This window comes from Ranitomeya variabilis, chromosome 8 (assembly GCF_051348905.1).
Source record: "Ranitomeya variabilis isolate aRanVar5 chromosome 8, aRanVar5.hap1, whole genome shotgun sequence".
NCBI lineage: Eukaryota > Metazoa > Chordata > Amphibia > Anura > Dendrobatidae > Ranitomeya > Ranitomeya variabilis.
In genome coordinates this window covers 79,386,502-79,411,288 of record NC_135239.1, presented here as the reverse complement: position 1 = coordinate 79,411,288, position 24,787 = coordinate 79,386,502, and the positions used below count along the sequence as shown (strand labels likewise).

At 41.2% G+C, this 24,787-nt stretch overlaps 1 protein-coding gene across 1 annotated transcript in view; it reads right to left on the bottom strand.

The window, feature by feature from the left end:
- COL11A1 (collagen type XI alpha 1 chain) overlaps positions 1-24,787 on the bottom strand; it is a 278,226-nt gene that overhangs the window by 50,815 nt on the left and 202,624 nt on the right. Inside the window, exons 38-46 of the mRNA XM_077277390.1 lie at positions 22,799-22,852; positions 22,199-22,306; positions 21,772-21,861; positions 21,344-21,397; positions 19,022-19,129; positions 15,992-16,099; positions 12,959-13,012; positions 7,525-7,578; positions 5,284-5,391 (exon numbers count right to left, since the gene is read on the bottom strand). Coding sequence (XP_077133505.1) covers positions 5,284-5,391; positions 7,525-7,578; positions 12,959-13,012; positions 15,992-16,099; positions 19,022-19,129; positions 21,344-21,397; positions 21,772-21,861; positions 22,199-22,306; positions 22,799-22,852 — 738 coding nt within the window. The remainder of the gene's footprint in view (positions 1-5,283; positions 5,392-7,524; positions 7,579-12,958; positions 13,013-15,991; positions 16,100-19,021; positions 19,130-21,343; positions 21,398-21,771; positions 21,862-22,198; positions 22,307-22,798; positions 22,853-24,787) is intronic.

Genomic DNA, 24,787 nt, shown 5'->3' with positions numbered 1-24,787 from the left:
ATATACAGGAGCAGATGACACAGGTACATACAATATACAGGGGAGATGACATACAGGTATACACTATATACAGGAGGAGATGACATACAGGTATATACTATATAGAGGAGCAGATGACACACAGGTACATAATATATACAGGAGGAGAGGACATACAGGTATATACTATATACAGGAGGAGATGACATACAGGTATATACTATATACAGGAGGAGATGGCATACAGGTATATACTATATACAGGAGGAGATGGCAGACAGGTACATACTATATGCAGGAGGAGATGACATACAGATATACACTATATACAGAAGGAGATGAAATACAGGTATATACTATATACAGGAGCAGATGACACACAGGTACATACTACATACAGGGTAAATGACATACAGGTATATACTGAGGGGAAAATGACAGGTGTGAGGTCAAAATGACATGTGTTGGGGGGGAAATGAGAGGAGTGAGGGGGAAAATGAGAGGAGTGAGGGGAAAATGAGAGGAGTGAGGAGGAAAATAAGAGATGTGAGGGGGAAAATGAGAGATGTTATGTTATTTACTATGCCGGGCAACGCTGGGGTCTTCAGCTAGTATATATATATATATATATATATATATATATATATATATATATATATATATATATATATATATAAATCCAGCTTTAAACTTCTCCACAACAGTATCACGGACCTGCCTGTTGTGTTCCTTGGTCTTTATGATGCTCTCTGTGCTTCAAACAGAACCCTGAGACTATCACAGAGCAGGTGCATTTATACGGAGACTTGATTACACACAGGTGGATTATATTTATCATCATTATTAGTGTTTAGCGATACCTTCCGATATTTGAAAGTATCGGTATCGGATTGTATTGGCCGATATCCGAAAAACATCGGATATCGCCGATACCGATACCCGATACCAATACAAGTCAATGGGACACAAATATCGGAAGGTATCCTGGATGGTTCCCAGGGTCTGAAGGAGAGGAAACTCTCCTTCAGGCCCTGGGATCCATATTCATGTGTAAAATAAAGAATAAAAATAAAAATAGGGATATACTCACCCTCGGACGCGCCCTGGTTGTAACCGCTGCAACCGGCAGCCTCCGTTCCTAAGAATGAGCGAGTGAAGGACCTTCGATGACGTCGCGGTCACATGAGCGGTTACGCGACCAATCACAAGACCGCGACGTCATCGCAGGTCCTTCACTCGCTCATTCTTAGGAACGGAGGCTGCCGGTTGCAGCGGTTACAACCAGGGCGCGTCTGAGGGTGAGTATATCCCTATTTTTTATTTTTATTCTTTATTTTACACATGAATATGCATCCCGATCACGATCCCGATTCCCGATATCGCAAAAATATCGGAACTCGGTATCGGAATTCCGATACCGCAAATATCGGCCGATACCCGATACTTGCGGGATCGGAATGCTCAACACTAATCATTAGGCATTTAGGACAACATGGAATCATTCAGAGATCCACAATGAACTTCTGGAGTGAGTTTGCTGCACTGAAAGTAAAGGGGCCGAATAATATTGCACGCCCCACTTTTCAGTTTTTGAATTTCCACAAAAAATAAAAATAACCAATAAATTTTGTTCAACTTCACAATTGTGTTCCACTTGTTGTTGATTCTTCACCAAAAATTTACATTTGGTATCTTTATGTATGAAGCATGATATGTGGGAAAAGGTTGAAAAGTTCCAGGGAGCCGAATACTTTTGCAAGACACTGTATATATATATATATATATATATATATATATATATATATATATATATATATATTTATGAAAAAACAGAAATAAAATGATGGAGACAACATCAGCAAAAGTGCAGTTATATGTGCCAACCCACAGGTTGCAACTGACCAACTTATATACACACTCGTCCTTCAGAAATATGGCAAAAATCAGAGCAATAAATATACAGGTTAACATAGGCCTCACGTAAACCTTTTATATCAACTGAGTGTGAAGTGGCGAGCTGTATGCTGCGCTTCTACAATATTTAGCTATCAATCCTTCAACTCTAGTTCTGCTAAGGGATACAAATGCCATGTTGGCCGCAGGATGTTGGCGGCTGTAAACGGATGATGAAAACTGTACACAGCAGTTGTAGTGCGAGCGTGGTTAATAATTTATGTCCTGCTGGGCCAGACTGATGATATGCGAAGCTGCTACTAGCAATCCAGAAAGGAACATCATTCATTTTTCTCTGCCGCTACCAGCAAGAAATTATATTTAAAAATGTAAATGTACATTGTGCAGAAAACGAAGTTTATCTTCATCACAGAGTCAAAATTACATTTGTAAGATGTGCTTAAGAAAAACCTTACATTGCCTTAAAGCTCAGGATTCTTAGGCCAAAATCGATGTACAATCTAAAACTTCAGGGGATATGGATATTGTAAGTTTATAAAAATATACAACAATACTTGAAAACTGTTACTGAAATGTGTTTTTTCACTTTAGTTTAGGAAACATTTAGATTTTTAATAGTGGGCGCAGGCGTTACAGTCGCACTCGGGCCTTGGAGCGCAGGGGAAAACATAAGGTCCCTTCAGCCCATATGAGAAAACACAACTGTCTTAGTTGGTGATTCTGTAGGAGATTTTGCATTGGGGCCCACAGGCTTCATGATATTCCACACAGATTCCTCCATGCAAATTATATGGAGGTGGTGGCAGATAAGCGACTGACAGATGTCTTTTTAGCTACTTATTGAAAACCAGATTTCAATCAGATGGATGGGTTATTCAGCTGTGCCCATAGATAGGGCAAGGGTTTGGTAAGGACAATCAGGGCATGTTCAGATGAATGAAATCTCATACAGATTGAAATCAGTGTCAAATCTTCTTCCATTTATTTATTAATTTATTTTATCTATTGTTTTTCATTTTAATGGGACACCGTTCTGTGGTTTATACTGTGATGACGTTTTTGCACATGGATTTAAAATCTGCATTGTAAAAACAATAAGTGTCATATCGATTCTTGACGCAGACTCATCACGGAAGCCATGGTGGGTAGTCAGTCACGTCCAAATTAGCCTTATTGCATGTGGTTATTCAGCATGTAAATCCAATGTAGTGCATATTGCAAACCTGTCGCAAGAAAGTGTTGGATTTCTAACATTGAGGTTTTGTTTGAGTTGGATATTTTTACAATCTGAAATTCATTTAGTGCCTTGGTGTTATATTGGATATCAATGGAAGGAAAGCTCTCAAGTATCTTTTTATTTTCCTAAAAATCACGACTAAATAAATAACGTACATTAATTTAGCTACACTTTATGTGTGTTACACTGGAGGAAGCCCACACCAAGATTTTGTTCAAGGACCTTTGCCAACTTGGTAAATTTGCTGGCAGTTCTTGACCAAAAAAGAGGATTTTCACCAGTATTTTGCTTACCAGAGCATTTTCTTCCACATTCTAGCTGTGTCCCTTTCATGGCATGTGGAAGAAGGTGCTCTGGTCAGAATACACAAAAGTAGAACATTTTGGACTAAATGCTGAACACTATGTGAGGCAGAAAACTAACTGCACGTCACCTTAAGAACTCCATCCCCACCATCAAACATGGTGGTGACAGTATCATGCTGTGGAGATTCTTTTCTTCAGCAGGGACATAGCAGCTAGTCAGAGTTGATGGGAAGTTGGATGGAACTAAATACAGGACAATCCTGGAGGAAGACCTATTACAGGCTGCAATAGCCTTGAGACTGGGGCGTAGGTTCACCTTCCAGCAGGGCAACATCCCTAAACATATTACCAGAGCTACAAAGGATGGTTTAGATCAAAGCATATTCATGTGTGTGCATGGCCCAGTCACAGTCCAGATCTAAATCTGTGAGAAGACTTGAAAATGATTGTTCACAGATGCTCTCTCTCCACTTTCGCTGGGCTAGAGCTAGTTTGCAAAAATGTCACCTCTCGATGTGCAAAGCTGGTAGAGATATACCCCAAAAGACCTGCAGCAGTAATTGCAGCAAAAGATGGTCCTACAAAGTATTGACTCAGGGGAGCTGAATACAAATGCACATCACAATTTCCAGATTTATATTTTTAAAATATTTAGAAAACCTTGTATTATTTCCTTTACACTTCATAACAAAAAAAGTGCTACTTACTGTTGTTATATGAAATAAAGTCCCGATAAAATAATTTTTAAGCTTATAGGTGTAATATGAAAAAATGTAGAAAAGTTCATGGGGTATGAATATTTTTTCAAGGCACTATAACTATATGATTCAGTAGACAATCCATAAATGTAATGCAATGCAACAATTAGCTTTCATATTATATACAAAAAGGTATCATTTATGCCCTCTAGTTCTCTGACAAGGCAGTCTGACTTGTTGGCAAGCCCATTCACCCTGACCTCTGGGCATATGCCCTGCCAGCCTTTCCCTGCTTGTGCTCCTGGATATACAGAACACTATGTGCATGTTTTCCATCTTGAGCAGTGTGCAGCATATTTAATCATATATCCAGAAACTGAGATTTTTTTTCTGTGCTAAGAGCATTGCAGAAATGTCTTCTGTGTTTCATAGCGATCATCTTAGAGAGTCCATGTCTGTGCAGTACATCTCCCTGATACATGAGCCACCGATGGAGGAGAGGTATCTTCTGCACGTTCCCTCGCCCGGATTTGTAACATCAGTAACTTTCTGCACTCTCTGCTTGGAGCACAGTGGCTCATGAATAATCCCTGCCAGCTGGCACCGTACTGATTACTGAGCTGATGGCCCATTTATTCAGCCTGCCAAGACTGCTGACAGAGGCAAAGCCAGACTGATGCCCACAGATCTGGACTGTGCCATCTCTTCATGCACACATTTCATCTGCTAAGGGCATGGGGCACCTCCGGTGTCCCTGTAATATCTTCATCAGATGCCAAAAATGCCAGCACTCATTCACTGCTAATGAATATACACATAAACATTCACGCTGCTCTCTGTTTGCTGAGCAGATTGTCTGGATACCAGGGGGCACAGTATTTTTTTAACAGAGTGGGCATCCTCTGTATACTCTGCAGTGCAGCACTTGTCAGTCTTAATATATAGTATTAATATTTTATTTTAGTTCTTCCTATAAAATATTATACGAGTGCATTTCGATAAGAGATTTCAGGACAGCGGATAAGGTAAAGGTTTATGGAGGACACATTATAAAGAAGACCATATACTAATACAAGACTTGATGAATAGACATGGCATGATGTTGTGTTTGGTGGATATAGTGGAAATGTCTGCAGCCATCAATACTCACTTGAAGACCGATTGGACCAGGAGGACCTGGGAATCCACGAGCACCTTCATCACCCTTTTGCCCGAACATTCCCTGTTGACCTCTTGGACCGGGTTCTCCATCAGATCCCTGTAAAAATAGGAATACACAAGTCTTATCAGAAATATCAAGAAACCAAACAAGTATTGAACAGAGCTTTATCCAACCTATGGGAAATGGAAAACTACTACTGTAGTTCTCCTATAGTCATAGTTTCATCACACGGCTGCATGGACTATGGAATGATCATTTCAAGAACTATGTGTATGTTCAGTCATCAGTTATCCATGAGAAAGAATATCTCATACCTGACTATAGTTGTAGTTTACTCATCCCAAATTTTAGGTTTTAGTATAGAAGCAATCCAGAGAGGCCATACTGGGCCCCCGGCCCTCAAGGGAGGCCGACATGACAGGGTAACGTGGGAGTGTATAGAGCTGCATTTGTAGGTGAGTAATCGGGGGTTAATAGTTTGGTATAGGTGGAGCCGGGTTTAGGTCATGGGGGATAGGAGGAGTTAGAGGTGGGGTCAGAGGGTTACTATATAGGGGATCAGCCATTTTGCATGGCAACCATTTTAGCTACCCCTGGAGAGAATAGGAAGAGTTTCCACCTTTTAATATGATCTGATGATAGATAAAAGGCCGGGGTCACACTTGCGAGTGCAATGTGAGAAACTCGCACGAGTATCTCGCCTCAATACCCAGCACTGCTGCCGACACTCAGGACTGGAGCGTTCAGCTACATAGAAATACATACAACCGGTCCCGAGTGCCGGCGGCAGTGCTGGATATTGAGGCGAGAGTCTCCTGCGAGTTTCTCGCATTGCACTAGCAAGTGTAACCCCGGCCTAAGTCCAATACTCTTTGCTATGCTTAGGTCCACATGCCCCCTTAAGGAAGAAGCCAGTGAAACGGCGCTCTCGGGGGCGGTAGTTGGGGTACCACAAGCCGGGCACACACTATTGCAAGTAGTATGCCACCAATGTGATTACTATGCAGCACTTTCCATTTGTAGGCACATGCCTTGTAATATCTTACCTGGACGTGGCACATTGCACTTTATCCATAGATTTAGCCCAAGTATTTTTTTGTCTCAGGTGGATTTCTCATTCTACAGACTCGGTATAATTGTATCTTTAAGCTGCTAAGTCCCCGCTTTGTTTTCTTTGTTACCATCTACCTCACTCTAATCCCTATGTTTGAATTTTTACATGTATTCTTGTTTTTAAAATAATTATAAATAAAATGTTTGAATTTTAGTTCCTGATTATGCCTCCATATTTTCTCCAGCACCAGTATTTGGAGAATTGTGTGTAAACTATGCTTAGGTCTATGTGTACTGTGTGATAAGGAAGGTTCCACTGTACATCATCATAGATAGGGCTTCTTTACTGTTAGAGCATGAAACTCTTCGTTAGAGAATATTCTGATGGTTTATTCATTAACAAAAGTTCAAAAGGTTTCTGACAACTTTCTCGTAAGTTAAAGTACAATAAATTATGGAGGTTAGCCACTACTTTTTTAATTGATGGACTATCCTTAGGCCACGATCATATATTCAGTATTTTACCTCAGTATTTGTAAGCCAAAACCAGGAGTGGGTGATGAATACAGACGTGGTGACGTGTTTCTATTATACTTTTCCTCTATTTGTTCCACTCCTGAGGTAAAATACTGACCCAATACTGATCATACGTAACTAAACGATAGACCATCAAAATCTGACTGGTGTGGGCGTGAGACCCCAGCTGATCAGCTGTTACAGGCAGCGGTCAGAAGTTCTTGGGTGCCCCCGAAACACAGCAGCTCTGTCAAAACTATAGTGGCTGCGATCAGGTATTGCAGATCCACCCCGTCCGTATTCATTGTGTTCAGACAGTATCCAAGAACTTCTCGTCATCTCCAGTAACAACTGCCGTGAGCGAGGTACTGCAATAGATCAGATATTGATGGCGTATCCAGAGTAAAAAGTAGTGGCCCACCCCTTTACGGTTATTATATTACTGGACCTGGCCATCTAATCTAGGTAATTATGCTAATTATTTTATACTCATTATAGCGTTTTAGACTTATGTGTATTTCTTGATATTTTTGCCCAGGGATATAATACATAGCATACATGGAGAAATAGATGGGAATGTGCTATATTCCACAAATCCTCAGTTCCATCAAAATATCATGTTTTTCTCACTTTGTGAAACATAACGATTAAATGACTTACAGCTGGACCTGGAGCTCCAACTGGGCCTTGCAAACCGGCTGGTCCAGGAGGACCCTAGAAACAGGCAAAGAAAAAGAAATGTTATGAGAGTCAATTAATTTTCACCTTACTGTGGTCAAGAAGATACTGCCCAGAGGGCTCCATATTTGCTTGGTAAACTGCAGAAAATAACAATCCATTGCAATCAGGTTTCACAAGCGTGCTGCGTTTTTAGCTGTGGCTAAAATAAAATTGAGTTTGCTTGATGTCTTCACACAAATATAAATTTTAATATAAAAAGAAACATTTTTATGTAAGGCTGGTTTCACAAATCTACATTTTGCAGTCCAGTAGGAACTAGTTTTGGGTCTCTTGATCCAAACTCAACAGTTTCATGAGACTGTGGAATTTGGATCAGGAGACCCGCAGCCGGTCCGCACATCACGGTCTGTACATCACAGTGCATACATCATGGTCCGTACATCACAGACCGCACATCACGGTGTATACATCATGGTCCGTACATCACGGTGTATACATCATGGTCCGAACATCACAGTCCGTACATCAAAAGTGTATACATCATGGTCCGTACATCACAGTCCGCACATCACGGTGTATACATCATGGTCCGTACATCATGGTGCATACATCATGGTCCGTACATCACAGTCCGTACATCATGGTGCATACATCATGGTCCGTACATCACAGTCCGTACATCACGGTGCATACATCATGGTCTGTACATCACAGTGTATACATCATGGTCCGTACATCACAGTCCGTACATCACGGTGTATACATCATGGTCCGTACATCAGGGTGTATACATCATGGTCCGTACATCACGGTGCATACATCATGGTCCGTACATCACAGTGTATACATCATGGTCCGTACATCACAGTCCGTACATCACGGTGTATACATCATGGTCCGTACATCACAGTCCGTACATCACGGTGCATACATCATGGTCTGTACATCACAGTGTATACATCATGGTCCGTACATCACAGTCCGTACATCACAGTGTATACATCATGGTCCGCACATCACAGTCCGTACATCACGGTGCATACATCATGGTCCGTACATCACAGTCCGTACATCACGGTGTATACATCATGGTCCGTACATCAGGGTGTATACATCATGGTCCGTACATCACGGTGCATACATCATGGTCCGTACATCACAGTGTATACAACATGGTTCGTACATCACAGTCCGTACATCACGGTGTATAAATCATGGTCCGTACATCACAGTCCGTACATCACGGTGCATACATCATGGTCTGTACATCACAGTCCGTACATCACGGTGCATATGCAGCGCCCCCACTGCCGCAGGGCCGAGGGGTACCCGGTACCGGGCCTCTGAGTCTCTGTTCTGGCGTTGTCACGGTGGCTAGGCCCGGTCTGTGACCCTGCTGAGGGGCGCCCAAATAATAGGGTGTAGATGATGGTGGTAGTGCGGTGCAGTGCCGGTCACAGTAAATAACGAGGACACCAGGTTGCAGTCTCTTTACCTCTTTACTGAAGGCTTCAGGGTCCTCTGTCCGGAATACGGTTAACCAGGCTGCGCAAGTCCGGCCGGTCCGATGGCACATCCAGAGCTCCCTTTGCAGGTGGAAATCTGTGCCTACCTTCTAGCGCTTGTGTGTTGTGATCCTCCCCTGCTGTGCTTACGGGATAGTCCCCACAACTGTTGTGTCTGTTTCTCGTGTTCCCTCACAACTAGATTCTGATGTTCTTCTTCGTCCCCCAGATGATATGGCTAGGACACACCCGTATGACGAGTAGGCTCGGAGCTCTTCCTGGACCCTAGTGTCGCCCTTCTCCTATTGTGCCCCCCATGTCTTCATAGGTGATTGGTGTGAGACAGCCCGCCTATAGCTGACTGTCCTGCCGTAGGTTTGAAGTATTGCTTGGAGCCTGATACTTCCTCGGTGTTCCGGCCACCGGCTACGCGCCTCAGTAGGATGTTGCCTCGATCTTACAGCAAGACTCCCACTGGTATTTCTCCTTGTTGCATTGATCTCGTTTCTCACTCAGCACAATATACCTCGCTTCTTGTCCTTTCTTAGGGTACCGCCGCGATCAGGTGCAGGCGCAGTCCCGTAACGTTCTCTCTGTTCGCTAGGCCTCTGTCAGGATCCCACCCCTGACAGGGACCCCTCTGAATCTTCCCCTACAACACCCTCTGCCACAAGGTGTTGCCTGGTTCCAACCCAGTCAGCTTTCTGATCTAACTTCCTATCCAACCCCCAGTTTTACCAGACTGTGAGGAGTGGCCTAATACATAGTGTCCTTAGCTCCCCCTGGAGGCCAGACTGTGAAATGTATTGGTGTCTGTGATACCTGGTCAGATGAACTCCTTCAGTGCCATCAGACGTACCATAGCCCCCCTTAGTGGCGGAGCAACAGTACTGCAACAACCAGGACTCTGGGGCGCTGCACATACATCATGGTCCGTACATCACGGTGTATACATCATGGTCCGTACATCACAGTCCGTACATCACGGTGCATACATCATGGTCTGTACATCACAGTCCGTACATCACGGTGCATACATCATGGTCTGTACATCACAGTGTATACATCATGGTCCGTACATCACAGTCCGTACATCACGGTGTATACATCATGGTCCGTACATCACAGTCCGTACATCACGGTGTAAACATCATGGTCCGTACATCACAGTCCATACATCAGGGTCTGTACATTACGGTGTATACATCATGTTCCGTACATCACGGTGCATACATCATGGTGCGTACATCACGGTGTACACATCATGGTCCGTACATCACGGTGTATACATCATGGTCTGTACATCACAGTCCGTAAATCACGGTGTATACATCATGGTCCATACATCACAGTCCGTACATCACAGTGTATACCTCATGGTCCGTAAATCACAGTCTGTACATCACGGTGTATACATCATGGTCCGTACATGACAGTCCGTACATCACAGTGTATACATCATGGTCCGTACATCACAGTCCGTACATCACGGTGCATACATCATGGTCCGTACATCACAGTGTATACATCATGGTTCATACATCACAGTCCGTACATCACGGTGTATACATCATGGTCCGTACATCACAGTCCGTACATCACGGTGCATACATCATGGTCCGTACATCACAGTCCGTACATCACGGTGCATACATCATAGTCTGTACATCACAGTGTATACATCATGGTCCGTACATCACAGTCTGTACATCACGGTGTATACATCATGGTCCGTACATCACGGTGTATACATCATGGTCCGTACATCACAGTCCGTACATGACGGTGTAAACATCATGGTCCGTACATCACAGTCCATACATCAGGGTCTGTACATTACGGTGTATACATCATGGTCCGTACATCACAGTCCGTACATCACGGTGCATACATCATGGTGCGTACATCATGGTGTATACATCATGGTCCATACATCATGGTGTATACATCATGGTCCGTACATCACAGTCCGTACATCACGGTGTATACATCATGGTCCGTACATCACAGTCCGTAAATCACAGTGTATACCTCATGGTTCGTAAATCACAGTCTGTACATCACGGTGTATACATCATGGTCCGTACATCACAGTCCGTACATCACGGTGTATACATCATGGTCCGTACATCACAGTTCGTACATCACAGTGCATAACTCATGGTCCGTACATCACAGTCCGTACATGACGGTGCATACATCATGGTCCGTACATCACAGTGTATACATCATGGTCCATACATCACAGTCCGTACATCACGGTGTATACATCATGGTCCGTACATCACAGTCCGTACATCACGGTGCATACATCATGGTCCGTACATCACAGTCCGTACATCACGGTGCATACATCATAGTCTGTACATCACAGTGTATACATCATGGTCCGTACATCACAGTCTGTACATCACGGTGTATACATCATGGTCCGTACATCACAGTGTATACATCATGGTCCGTACATCACAGTCCGTACATCACGGTGTAAACATCATGGTCCGTACATCACAGTCCATACATCAGGGTCTGTACATCACAGTCCGTACATCACGGTGTAAACATCATGGTCCGTACATCACAGTGTATACATCATGGTCCGTACATCACAGTCCGTACATCACGGTGTATACATCATGGTCCGTACATCACAGTCCGTAAATCACAGTGTATACCTCATGGTTCGTAAATCACAGTCTGTACATCACGGTGTATACATCATGGTCCGTACATCACAGTCCGTACATCATGGTGTATACATCATGGTCCGTACATCACAGTTCGTACATCACAGTGTATAACTCATGGTCCGTAAATCACAGTCTGTACATCTCGGTGTATACATCATGGTGCGTTCATGACAGTCCGTACATCACGGTGTATACATCATGGTCCGTACATCACAGTCCGTACATCACGGTGTATACATCATGGTCCGTACATCACAGTCCGTACATCACGGTGCATACATCATGGTCCGTACATCACAGTCTGCATATCGTGGTCCGTACATCATGGTCCGTATATAACGGTCTGTACATCACTGTGCATACATCACGGTGCATACATCACGGTCCATACTCGAAACTAAGATTTGTGAATCTAGCCTTTGGGATGGAAGTGTTGGGGTAAGGTCAAAGAGAAGACATGTCACCCTCTTCCTGTTTTATTTTGGGTCCTCTTCGGATCAGGAAAGTAGCTTTGAAACGAAAAAAAATATATAAACTAGAAATCTATAAACTTAAAATTGTTAAATATTGGAACTGAACCAACAGCACCAATTACTAAACAGAGAACTATGAGGCTATGGATCTAGGAAGTCATTGATAGCCTATTTGTGTTAATTTGCAGCTTTGCTTGTGATAGACCATTAGGTCAGGTTCAGATGAGCACATTTTACATATGTGTCCTGTCCATATTAAAATTGGCGAGCACATATAGTTACATAGTTACATAGTTACATAGTTATTAAGGTTGAAGGAAGACTTTAAGTCCATCTAGTTAAACCCATAGCCTAGCATGCCCTAACATGTTGTATATACCGCTGTTATTGAACAGAGCAGTTCATAATTCCTTGCGTGCACTATAAAGATAAATTTTTTGGTTCAGACTCACCATTATACTCAATAGGTGTGCAAAAAAATGGATGCCAAATGACAATCAGCATAGTATCTGTTGTATTACGGATCCATTGAAATTACTAACACAGAAAATTGTATTTGGTCTTGTAAATGCCTTTAACTATTGGGATTTAAAAACAGATGCCATACAGAAGTCATATGGATAGATAGATGACATGCGGATGGGATGACAAATCTGTTGAAAAAGTGTCCGTTTTTACTGGAGGTAAAGCCGATGAGTTTTCATACACTCGTCTGGACCCGTGTGAAGCAGATTTACACACTCACATGCTCGCCTTTATCTCCCTTGCCTCCCTTTTGACCGGGTTCTCCTATTTCACCCTATTAAAAAAAAGAAACAAGAAAGAACAGTAAATTATTCACGGGATTCCTAGCAGCTTGTGTGAATGTCACATTACTGGGACGGAGCCGGCATTGTGCGTATTGATTACTCTTCATATTCTGACAGCTTAATCCCAGCATTGATTAGCATGGCACTTGCTGGGATTTGCAGCAAACTCTCCCGGAGGTTTAAAAAGATGATCACTGAGTGGGAGAATGGGCGACAGTGCGAAGGGCAGGAGGTGATTACTAAGAAGATCACAGGAGCTGACATTAGTGGCTTACAAGATGACTGGCAAGTACAGGGGAAAATAGCCCCCCTAGCACATAAAAGCACCTTTTGTGAGAAAATAACACCCCTAGTATATAAAAGCACATTTTATGAGCCGGGATATGGCTACAAATCAGGTGGCTTAGCCAGTGCATTTAGGAGGTCATTGGTCTCTAGCTGCAGGCCTACTGGACCATTTGGATGCGATCTGTATGCCTAATGGCTCATGCAGATGACAGTATTTTCGGTCCAAGTGTGATCAGAACAAAAACTGGATCGCACTGAGACCGATGTTATTCTATGGGGCTGTGCACATGTCCGATTTTTCCCTAGAACAGTCTGTCCGAGAAAAAAAGTGACAGCATGCACAATTTGTATCCGATATTCAGATCCCACTCAGCCATGCAAGTCTACGATTCTGTGAAAAACATCAGACTGCACTCGGATGACATCTGAGTGCGATGCAATTTTCACAGACTGACAGAATGGAGAAGTTGGAGTCAATGGGAGAAGAAATGAAAGAATATGTTCGGAATCGATCGTCAAACATTAATTTGGCACGATTAAGGTACCAATATGGTAAGAATGCGGCAAATTCAGATTCGGTGACAGATTCCGAACATATCCGCTCAACTTTAGCAGAATTGGATCTAAAATATATAGGTTGACCGATGCACTACACTACTCAACCAAACAAAACGAGCACTGAACACTTGTCAACACTTAGTTTGTGCGGTCATATTAAGCTTAATTGTATTAATGTGCTATTGTCACAAATTTGTATCTTTATTTTAAATGAGTAAAAATAAAGAAAATGATTGTAGAACATATAGCATAATGCCGCACATATAATGGTATCACATAGTGCTCGCTTGCTTCAATGATATTGTCTTTGGTCACACAGTGGGCAAATCAGTGGAATTTGATAGTGATGTATATAACTGACTAAATGCATCCTTCCAGGAATGAATTAGAAAAATCCACGATTTACTGCTGATTGTTATCTGGCTGCTTAAAGGGGTTGTCCAGCCGTAGATTACAAGTCTGCAGTCACTCTATCTGACCGCAGACTTGTGAATCCTCACATCATGTGAATTGTGCAATGTGATGACTCTCCACTGCCAGCGCCAGGAGCGATATGCATACATGCGGTCACATACCGACTAGATGGGTGTGGCTTTGCTCAGTGCAAGTGTACTGATCGACTTCGGACATGTCTAGTCAGAATGTGGCCAGAAGTATGCAAATCGCATACTTGTAGTGGCATAACTGCAAATCCTCACATTGCGCACTGCACGTGATGTGAGGAGTCATAAGTCTGCAGTCACTGACTGGAGTCTTGAACCCTAAACAGACAACTCCTTTAAGTATATTGTGATACCGTTATGAAGCTGGCTATGGCTGTCTTAACACACAATATTATCCATAAAGTACCACAAGTACTATACTATAAGTGTTCTGTACATCAAATACTTTTTCACTGGGGGCCTGGACTTCTTCTACCTGTATTAGTTGCTATCTGATAACACTTGGACTTAACAAAAGTTAACTCATTATGTGTCAAGACTTTAATTGCCAATATCTCTGCAATGGAGAGGAGAATTAAAAAAAAACAAAAAAACATTTTATTCCATTCTGCAGCCACAAGTTCAACATGAAAAATTTGTTGAAAGGTCTTCTTTACAATGCTCCATGCTGTGTCAAAATAGTGGCCCTAAAGGGATTTTTGGACGAACAAAGTTTATTTTAATAAATAGGTCTTGGAATAATAATAATTTCCACAATTGGATGTGTTTAATAAAAATGTTCCTGTGCTGAGATAATCTTATAAATGTGCCCCTGCTGTGATGTAATGGCCGGGTCTGACCGTACAGGAACATGGTCTGATCATAGCACAGCTCCTGGGCAGGGGAGGAAGTAAAAGAGAGTATACAGACAGGACAGCACGGGATCACAGCTGATTCTATTTTGAGTATAATATTGCTAAAAAACTGGTAAACTGGTAGGGAAACGTTTTAATCACAAAAAGAATCAGCTGTGATCCCCTGCTGTCCTGTCTGTATACTCTCTTTTGCTTCTTCCCCTGCCCAGGAGATGTGGTATGATCAGACCATGTTCCTGCACGGTCAGACACAGCCATTACACAGCATACAGCAGGGGACATTTATAAGATTATTTCAGCACAGGAACATCCAATTATGGAAACTACTTTATTCCAAGTCTACTAATTAAAACGTACTTGAGTGTAGGACAACCCCTTTATGTAATTCAATCAAAAGTCGGCAGAATATTTCACAAAAGTGTCTGAAGATATTCCAAACTGATCACACAGCAAATGTCAAAGTAATGCATTTTGCCCCTGTTGGCGCTCTTCACTCAGATTCCAGCCATTTTAGACTATTTTTGAAAAGTGGACGGAGCTTAGTGGGGAGAGGCCAGGCTGAACATAAATGATCACAGAAATTTATACACTGGCACATGACAATTGAAAGATGTGCCAAATTCATTAAGAGCAGCACCCGTCTTAATAAATTTGGCACAACTTACTCCATGACAGTCTTGATGAAATGGGGCTTTAGTCTACTTTTAAGCCTTCTAAATTTAAGACAATACACTAATAATTCTACCCTATAGAAAATTTACTTAATAGATCATGGAAATCAGGGAAGTCTGAAAATATGACTTAGTCCACAGTCTAAGGTTAATACCTTGTCACCGTCTTCACCGGGTGATCCTTGTGGGCCAGCAGGGCCTGGAAGTCCTACCGGTCCTTGTACTCCATCTCGGCCAGCAGATCCCTGAGGTCCTTTTTCTCCCTATAATAGGATAATTGAGAAAAGAGAAGCCTTTAACAAACTGTCTATATACTGGAAAGTTATACAGAATGTTTTACACTGTTCGGTAATGCGGGTATAGATATTCAGGCTGATCAATGTTTTCAGCACGTCTTGCCTGCTGATAGTAAAACTGTCAGTCTGAAAGCATTGACCCTTAATTACTATATTACTCAATACGCCCCGAGATAGTGTATATTGCGCTAGAGTAATCGTACGATAAGTTATCTATCAAACCTCTTCTAATAAGATTTTACTTACTCTTGGCTTTCGATTTGGGCACTATTTTTCTATTAGCCAGAATGCGCCTTGTAGAGTCTAAAAAGCATCTCGATTTGTTCATTCTTACTGGTTAGTGCAAATATTCTCCATGTATACAGCTATCTAGGCGACGCGCATCTCCATGTAATACATTAGTGGCTGAAAGGATGGTTCATTTTCTTGTCAACGGGAAACATCCATCATTATGATAAATCCAAATAGTAATCCTCATAATCTGTGTGTCATCAATTTTCATAAAATACTATCCTTATATGTCACATCATGCATATTAGTGTGAAGAAGCTGTAAAGATTGAATGAATGTGTCAGCCCAGCACTGCATACGGTGAATATATGCGGACCGTGGGAGCAGAGGTCAGTGTTTAGCCAAGGCGGAGTGTAGACAATGGTAAAGAGCAGAATCATGGGAGCTACCATCCAAATATCACGCCATTAATCAGGAGAGTTACTGTACTTAATATACTATTTGTTCTAAATAATTATTTCCTGTTTTTTCCTCTTTTATGTGTGAGAGTTTAAACTATATGTGCAAAATTTATTCTGATAAGGTTTTCACTAAAGACCCATGCACATGGTAATATTACAGATCTGTGTTCTTTAGATTGGTAATACATAGAGGATGGACAGCTCCGAGCCCATACTCTATGTGTATGGGCAAAATTACTACAAATGTGCAAAAATGTTGTAGAATCCATGGAAAAAACTATTGTATGGTGTATGCCATATCACTGAGGTATTCTGCTTTTGATATATTGCTCAGGGGTGGCGCCTTTAACAGCACATGGTTAATTTTGGGGTTTTTGTGACTCAATGGGAAAGAAATGATGGTATGTTCCAATGCATGAATATTGCATGGTATTCTTCTTTAGACACCTTGTTTTTATGGCTGGCTATGGTGTCTTCCAGATACAATATGCAGTGGCACACTGTCTCATTGAGCCATCATGCAGGTAAGACAGTATAAAATTGCCATGTGCATGGACCAAAATCTATTGATCTCGTTTCTGCTGCTAAAGCTATTTGTTTTTTATTTTGATTATTTAGCTTTACAGAAATTGTTATCAGGCAATCCCTGACTCACAATCAAAGGAGTATTCTCAAGTTCTTAAATTGTTTTAATTAAACATGAAAATAGACACGTTTGTAATTGACTTGCTTTTCCAATCTGCTGTCATTCTTCTGCAGTGAGAGATTATATTTTTTATAGTGTACAGTGTATGGAGCCCAGGCTCTAGGGCCTGGCTGAGAATGCGCAGAAGTTGCAATCGAGGAGAGGGGTTGACTCTTAACATCCCAGACAGCAGTCTCTAGCCCCTATATATAGCAGTAGCAGCTCACCACCCTCCCCTTCCTTCCCCTCCCCCTCATCTTCTGAAGAGATGCTGTTATAAATCGCCAGCCAGCAGCTTTCACAGCAGATCTCCTTATCATGTCTATCTACTCTCACTATCCCAAGCTGTGTGATTGTTCAAATGCCCTGTTGTCTCTATGACTAAATACAAGGATTCCACGGTAGACTCAGCACAAACCTCTGATAGCTGAATGTGTTATAGCAGAACATGTGCTGAGCTTTATAGTTCTACTAATACTACAGTTCTACTATTCACCAGAGTTGTCACTCAAGAATGAAAGCCTACCCTTCTAGAAACTAGGCAGTAAGGAAACATAGCTGTGACCTGCTGTAGAGGCAACTTGAGAATACCTTTTTAAGTTTCTTCTCTCACATGCAACAGTACATTCACGCCAGTGACAATGGCATAGTACATGCTGGATTCACTAATTCTTATTACGTTTTCCATAGCCTTAAAACTTGGTACCAACGTTCTTCGACTTTCATGGAGAATATTTACTCTAACAATTCCCTTTTGCTACCCTTTGGAATAATCATAAAGTCACTGTTTGTGCCTAGAGGCTTCATAAATTCTTTCCAGAATTGTTTGGATTAGAGAACCTAATAACTGCAAGACTCCAAAAGCTAAGACACAGAAAAAGGTCGCCTAGAGATGAGACTCTAACAGCATCAGTACAGAGGACGTATCCGGGCTAAATAAATTGGCTTCTGCGTTTTCAGACACATCTTAAAGTCTTAATCATGTAGGAGAATTAATTGCACTTTTATCTAAACTAGGCAAACATTGCCTCAGAATAAATAGCTGCTTTGTTAACTCTTTCATTAATTTGCTTTTAGAAATAATTTCATTACCTTCTACCTGTGCCGACTGTTACTTACGGATCTTTGTCTTTTTGCATAGTTTAATGTGACGTTATTCTTTTTATGATATTACTTTTCACTTACATGGAATTACTGTCACATGAAGAGGATAGAACCTGGCACTCTGGAGAGAAGGTTCTGGCTCTCGAGTGGGATCCTAACCCCTTCCAGAACAGTAGAAAGAACTGTACACTCAAATATCAATGCGAATTAGAAGGAATTATTAAAAAAAGGATGTTACATGTGACGTTTCTGTCATCTTTTGTGACCTTCATCAAACATCAGATTGCAGATTGTCAGTCTTAGCGCATGTAGGATGGCGGTTATATTGCTAAAAAGTAATGGCGCTACATATAGTCAAGTTTTTGCTATTGTGTCACACATGATGTTCACAAACAGCATAATACTTACAGGAGCTCCCTTTTCTCCTGCTGGACCTGGTGGGCCCTGAGGACCAGGTCTACCTGGAAGACCAATTGGTCCAGCAGTGCCGGCTGCTCCTCTTTCTCCAGCTGAACCCTAAAGACAATACAATAATAAATATACATAATTTATATGAACTAACAGTTGAAATTATCAAAACTGTTTAAATTCACCACAAATTGCAATAGTGCAAACCCTCTAATTGCCTTAAGAACAGAGGCCTAACACTCAGAGGCCTCTGAGGACTGTATTGAAACTCTTTTGGACTCATCTGTTAATGTCCAAGAGATCACAAGAGATGGATGATAAGTGATAACCAATGGTAAATAACAGGCTATTTAAATACACATAGCCACAAAGTAGTATCAAACAATCCAAAATGTATCCCTTTTTGGGGGCAGATGCCTGCCTTGCTGGTGCTTAATTATTATTACTTTTTATAAAGTTATTGCCTATTTAAACAAATATACAACGTAACTCAAAATTATATGATGCTAATTCTTACTAGCAAATTAAAATAGGGCTATAGCGTGTAGTATGGTCAGAGTGTGGGAGGGTGTTGTTGTTGATAAATTGGTCTATTAAAGTACTTATCAAGAAAGTTACCATGCATCCATGATATAAAATATTTTTTTTAAATTACACCCCTGGTACATTACAAAATAATAAGAGGTCAAAAATGCTTGTTAGCTTCATGTCCCAAGCGCAAGCATTTGTGATTTATATGTAAAAAATAAATACCTAAATTAGATTATGGCTACCCTGCCTGTGACACACAAGCCTAAGTTTCAGGATTCTACTTTATGAGTAAAATTAGGATACATGGTGTTAAACTGCCATCCTGATTTGCAACTGCAGTGAAGATCAAAAAAGTACTGTTACTGCTGTAGATCACAGATCAATGAATTCATAAACAGCACCTCCCTTTCTTGAACTCTTGGATTATTATTTAAAGGCTGACTTCCGCTCAAGTTTTCAATGTTCTTCTTCAACATTAGGTCTGAAGCACAATGAAAATGTGAACAAAAAGCAATTTTAGGTTTCACATTTGCGTCTGTGCATGCAGCGTTTGATCCGCATACATCCGCATGCATCATGCGTACATATATTTAACATATGCATGCGTCGTTTCGCGGTGTGCGGCGGGGTCCGGTAAACACAAAATGTTGCATTTTTGGAGGCGTGAAAAATCCGCCAAATATGCGCAGGCATGTGCATGCAGATGAGTGCGTTAAAAAACACATTACTGTCTATGGGAACGCATGCGTACACATGCGTTTGATGTGCTTGCATACTTCGGGCTGTGCATGTCCAGGAACACACCCATTGAGACACGCCCTCCTTGAAATATCAAACGCATGCGCATAAAAAATGCAAACACAGGCAAAAAACGCATACAAACGCATGCACACGCAGCATTTTTTTGGCGTCATGCGTAAGCTGATGAGGATAAAAAACGCTGCGTACACATGCGTTTGCGTATGCAGATGAAACGCTGTGCACACAAACACAAATATGAACATATCCTTAGCCTTTTTCTATCTATTTGTCTAATGAGTTGTGTATTCTGACCTCCTATGTCTAGTCTGTAATGTGCTAAAACGCTGCTTCTTGGCGGGCTATCCTCTTTTATATTGGCTGGAATAGTTCCTCCAATTGGCTCTTCTAGACTATCATGTGCAGGACATTATGGGAAGACCATGTGGTTGTGCATGAGTTCATTAGCTCGCTCTCTGACTCTTCAGGACTGTGTGAAATGGCGTTGGGAATTTTTTTTCTTTTTGCCAATCTTCAAAAATTGAATCGCAAAGTGTTTAAATTTGTAGGAAACTGGAAATCCAACTCAAAATCGATTTTTCTCGGATCGATCAGCTCATCTCTAGCAGTCATGATCCAGATATTTGCAAGCAAAATAAATACAGATGTATCAGCTAGCAATGTAAATGAGAACTGACGCATTAGGCAGTGAACAGACCATTAAATTAGGCTAGATTTTATAAAACTCTATATGCAAAGCATTACTTAGTCATACTTAATACATCATAGATTCTTTAGGGATATTTTAATTTCATATTTTTTTCTCTGCTACAAATCTAAAAAAAACAACATTAGGTTTATGAATATGTGACGATGAATAAATCTTTATAAATTCTGATTGATTTTCTACTTGCTTTAATACCCTGCCGTTCTTGATCCCAATGAACCAATTCTACTATTTCTAAATGTAGACGTACAAGTGAAATTACAGATTAAGTTCCTAGTGTGTTCATTTAAGACGTGGAAGGAATAATAAAGAATATGACTACTTACAATTGGACCAGGTGGACCCTGTGGGCCTTCTCCTCCTTTCAAGCCTGCAGCACCCTACAGTAAGAATAAACATAAATCATGCTTTACTCATGCATGAGTTCATATATGTATGGGTCTAGCAGTATGGTTAGACAGATAGGGGTAAATGTACCCAATCGGCCATTATTTAGACTTAAGTTATCAAAGTGTCTGCAAAAACCTTTGGCTAGACAGAAAAAAGGCTAATCATGTGTTTATTAGATGGTTCTAACATTTTATTAAACATATTTCATTTTCCGTTGCTCTATTATTTGGTGCAGCATGTCTAGTCTACTTGAAGACTATGAATAGAATAGTGGTCTATGGTTTGTAAATGTTTAGGCAAAGTTGTTTTCTATACATTTCTGAATATAAAGGTTTTAGATTCCCTTTATGAGATGAAGTCTTACCGAAGCTCCTGGGAGTCCTCTCTCTCCTGAGAATCCACGTAAACCTGGAGGACCATCTTTACCAGAAACTCCTGCAGGACCTGGGTCTCCCTGAGTTGGAAACAAAAATAATTGTGATCGACTGACATTCATTGTATGTATTACAATCATTCAAAAGAACAATTAAAACATTTTATATGATGCCGTTATCTATGCATATTGCCAAAGTTGATTGGATTTGTGCTTTTAAGATAATTGCCATCTTGACAATTCCTCATCCACTGAGGTTTAATATTATTTGTTGAGAGTCAAAGGTTTTGTTGCGGTTTTGCCATGAATTTTAGAAATATGGCCTGCTTCAATAAACAGTCCAACTATTCCACTTATCACTCATCATGTCACACAAGTTTCTGTGTGACACACTCATTACTTTGAGTAATAAACCCACCTTCGCACCCTCTTTACCAGCTGCTCCGGGTAAGCCTTGTTCTCCTGGTGGACCAGGAGGTCCAGGGTGGCCTCTCTCTCCAATAGGACCAGTCTCTCCGGTTGGACCCTAGATAAAAAACGGTGTAATTGTAAACAGTGATTGTTATTAAAGTGTACCAAAATGAGGATAATGAGCCTCTAGTTTTCTCAGTCCACTAACTGTAGACTTTAATACAAAAATACATAATTTCTACCATCTATTTCAGCTTATTAATGGTGATTACAAAGAAAGGGCAAAGCTGTACGATTGGGTAGCATGAAATAGATGGCAGAGAGATTGTTTTCTATTGATTTTAGGTTCAAACGGAACTATAGCATTGATGTACAGAGCATGCTGTGCTCCTACAAAAGTACGAATGTGTTTTCCATAGTCAACTTGTATTTTTTTATGGTCTCTTATCTCCTGAAGAAAATAAAATTGATCTAAACTGGATGTTAAATATGTCAAACACATTGGAATACTGGGCAGGGAGGGAGAAGAAGTAGTAGTGAGATATTGAGTGAAAACAAGAGAGACGATTGTGCAAAACATCGTTTGGTGAAGATTTTTTATACTGACCTGTGGACCTACAACGCCTCCTGGACCTGGGGGACCAGTTTTGCCTTGGAAACCCTACAAAATGAATATTGTGGTTCAGAAAAATTTTACAAATTAGAAGAATTTCTATAGCCAAAATGCTATAGAAAAAAGTCTAAGTAACACCACACAAGGTAACCCCCAACTAACATCAACAGAGAGCTAACTTCCCAGGTAATGTCCGTAGGCATTAGTGATTGAAATGGATACAAAGTACTAATTGGATAATAGATCTTCTTAACTGACATACTTTTAATTTGTGGTCAGAAGTAGAATAAATTTTGTGAAATTAATATTTCAATTGTATTTTGGAACAGGCAGAAATCTTTATATTCATTAAAGCATCAATGACCTTACATGTCTACTTACCAAGACTCCAACACAGTTAGGACGTACTAGCAAGCTGAAGCATCTAGCTCGTGCCAAGCTATATGATCTCTTTCAGCATGGTACATAGCGCAGCTTCGATATGAGATGGTTAAAAAAAATAAATAAAAAGCATTTAATCCGCCTAGAAATAAGAGTTATTGGCATGGGTGATGATAATGTCATGAATTGCATGATAATCTGTGTGAGGAATGCACAGCTACTTGTTAGGAAGCAATCAAATCCGGTATGTTAATAAAGGCCATAATAATAAGAAACACATTGCAGAATCATTTCTTTGTCTGGCGATTGTAACAGATGTAATATATCCAGTGAGGTAATGAAAAAGCAAGGGGAAGTAAATAATGTAATTGGTTGTTATTTTCCACTTTATAGCTCACACTTCTAATACTCTTGTCTAGACCTATCAATATCTACTGGATTGCAACCATTTGGAAAACAAAAGATCAACTATTTTGAAATCCAACATGCCTGATTCCACTTAAATGAGGTATCTGTCAATGGAGCAATTGGGAGGACCCTATTGCTAATTGATTGTCATGAGGTTTTGTCACTGGCATACTGCCAATAGCAGCAGACCAAGCAGCCTCTATAGGGCTCATAAATCGCACTTTCAACTGTACCGGCAACCAGGATTATACCATTTTGAGGGCTAGTGGGGGCCATTATAAAGTTTAGAGTGTTATGTTGGGACCATCATACTGTGTGGATGGTTGTGTTGTGGCTACTATACTGTGAGGAGGGGTGTCGGGGCCATTATATTATATGGAGGGCTGTTTGAATGCCATCATAATGTGAGGAAGACTGTGTTGTGGCTACTCTACTGTGATGAGGGATGTGGGAGCCATTATACTATATGGAGGGCTATTTGAAGGCCATCATAATGTGAGGAGGGCTGTGTTGTGGCTACTCTACTGTGATGAGGGATGTGGGAGCCATTATACTATATGGAGGGCTGATTGAATGGCATCATAATGTGAGGAGGACTGTGTTGTGGCTACTATACTGTGAGGAGGGATGTGGAGGCCATTGTACTATGTGGATGGCTGTTTGAAGGCCATCATAGTGTGAGGAGGGCTGTGTTGTGGCTACTTTATTGTGAGGAGGGATTTGGGGGCTATTATTCTATATAGATGGCTGTTTGAAGGCCATCATAATGTGAGGAGGCCTGAGTTGTGGATAATATATTGTGAGGAGGGTTGTGGTGGCCATTCTATATTGTGAGGAGGGATGTCAGGGCCATTATACTATATGGAGGGCTGTTTGAAGGCCATAATAATGTGAGGAGGGCTGTGTTGTGGCTACTCTATTGTGAGGAGGGATGTGGAGCCATTATACTATATGGAGGGCTGTTGAGGGCCATCATATTGTGTGGAGGGCTGTGTTAGGGTAATAGTTGGGGCATCATGCTGTGTCAAGTTCATCATACTAGGTATTAAGAGTAATACTGCGCGTGGGAAGGGTACTGCAGATGAATTCATTGTGGGGGTATCATACTGTATTTGTGAGGCACTTTTGTTGGCATCATACTTTATGGGGGCAATGAAAGGGGAACCTTATTGTGTGGGAACACTAAGGTGTTTC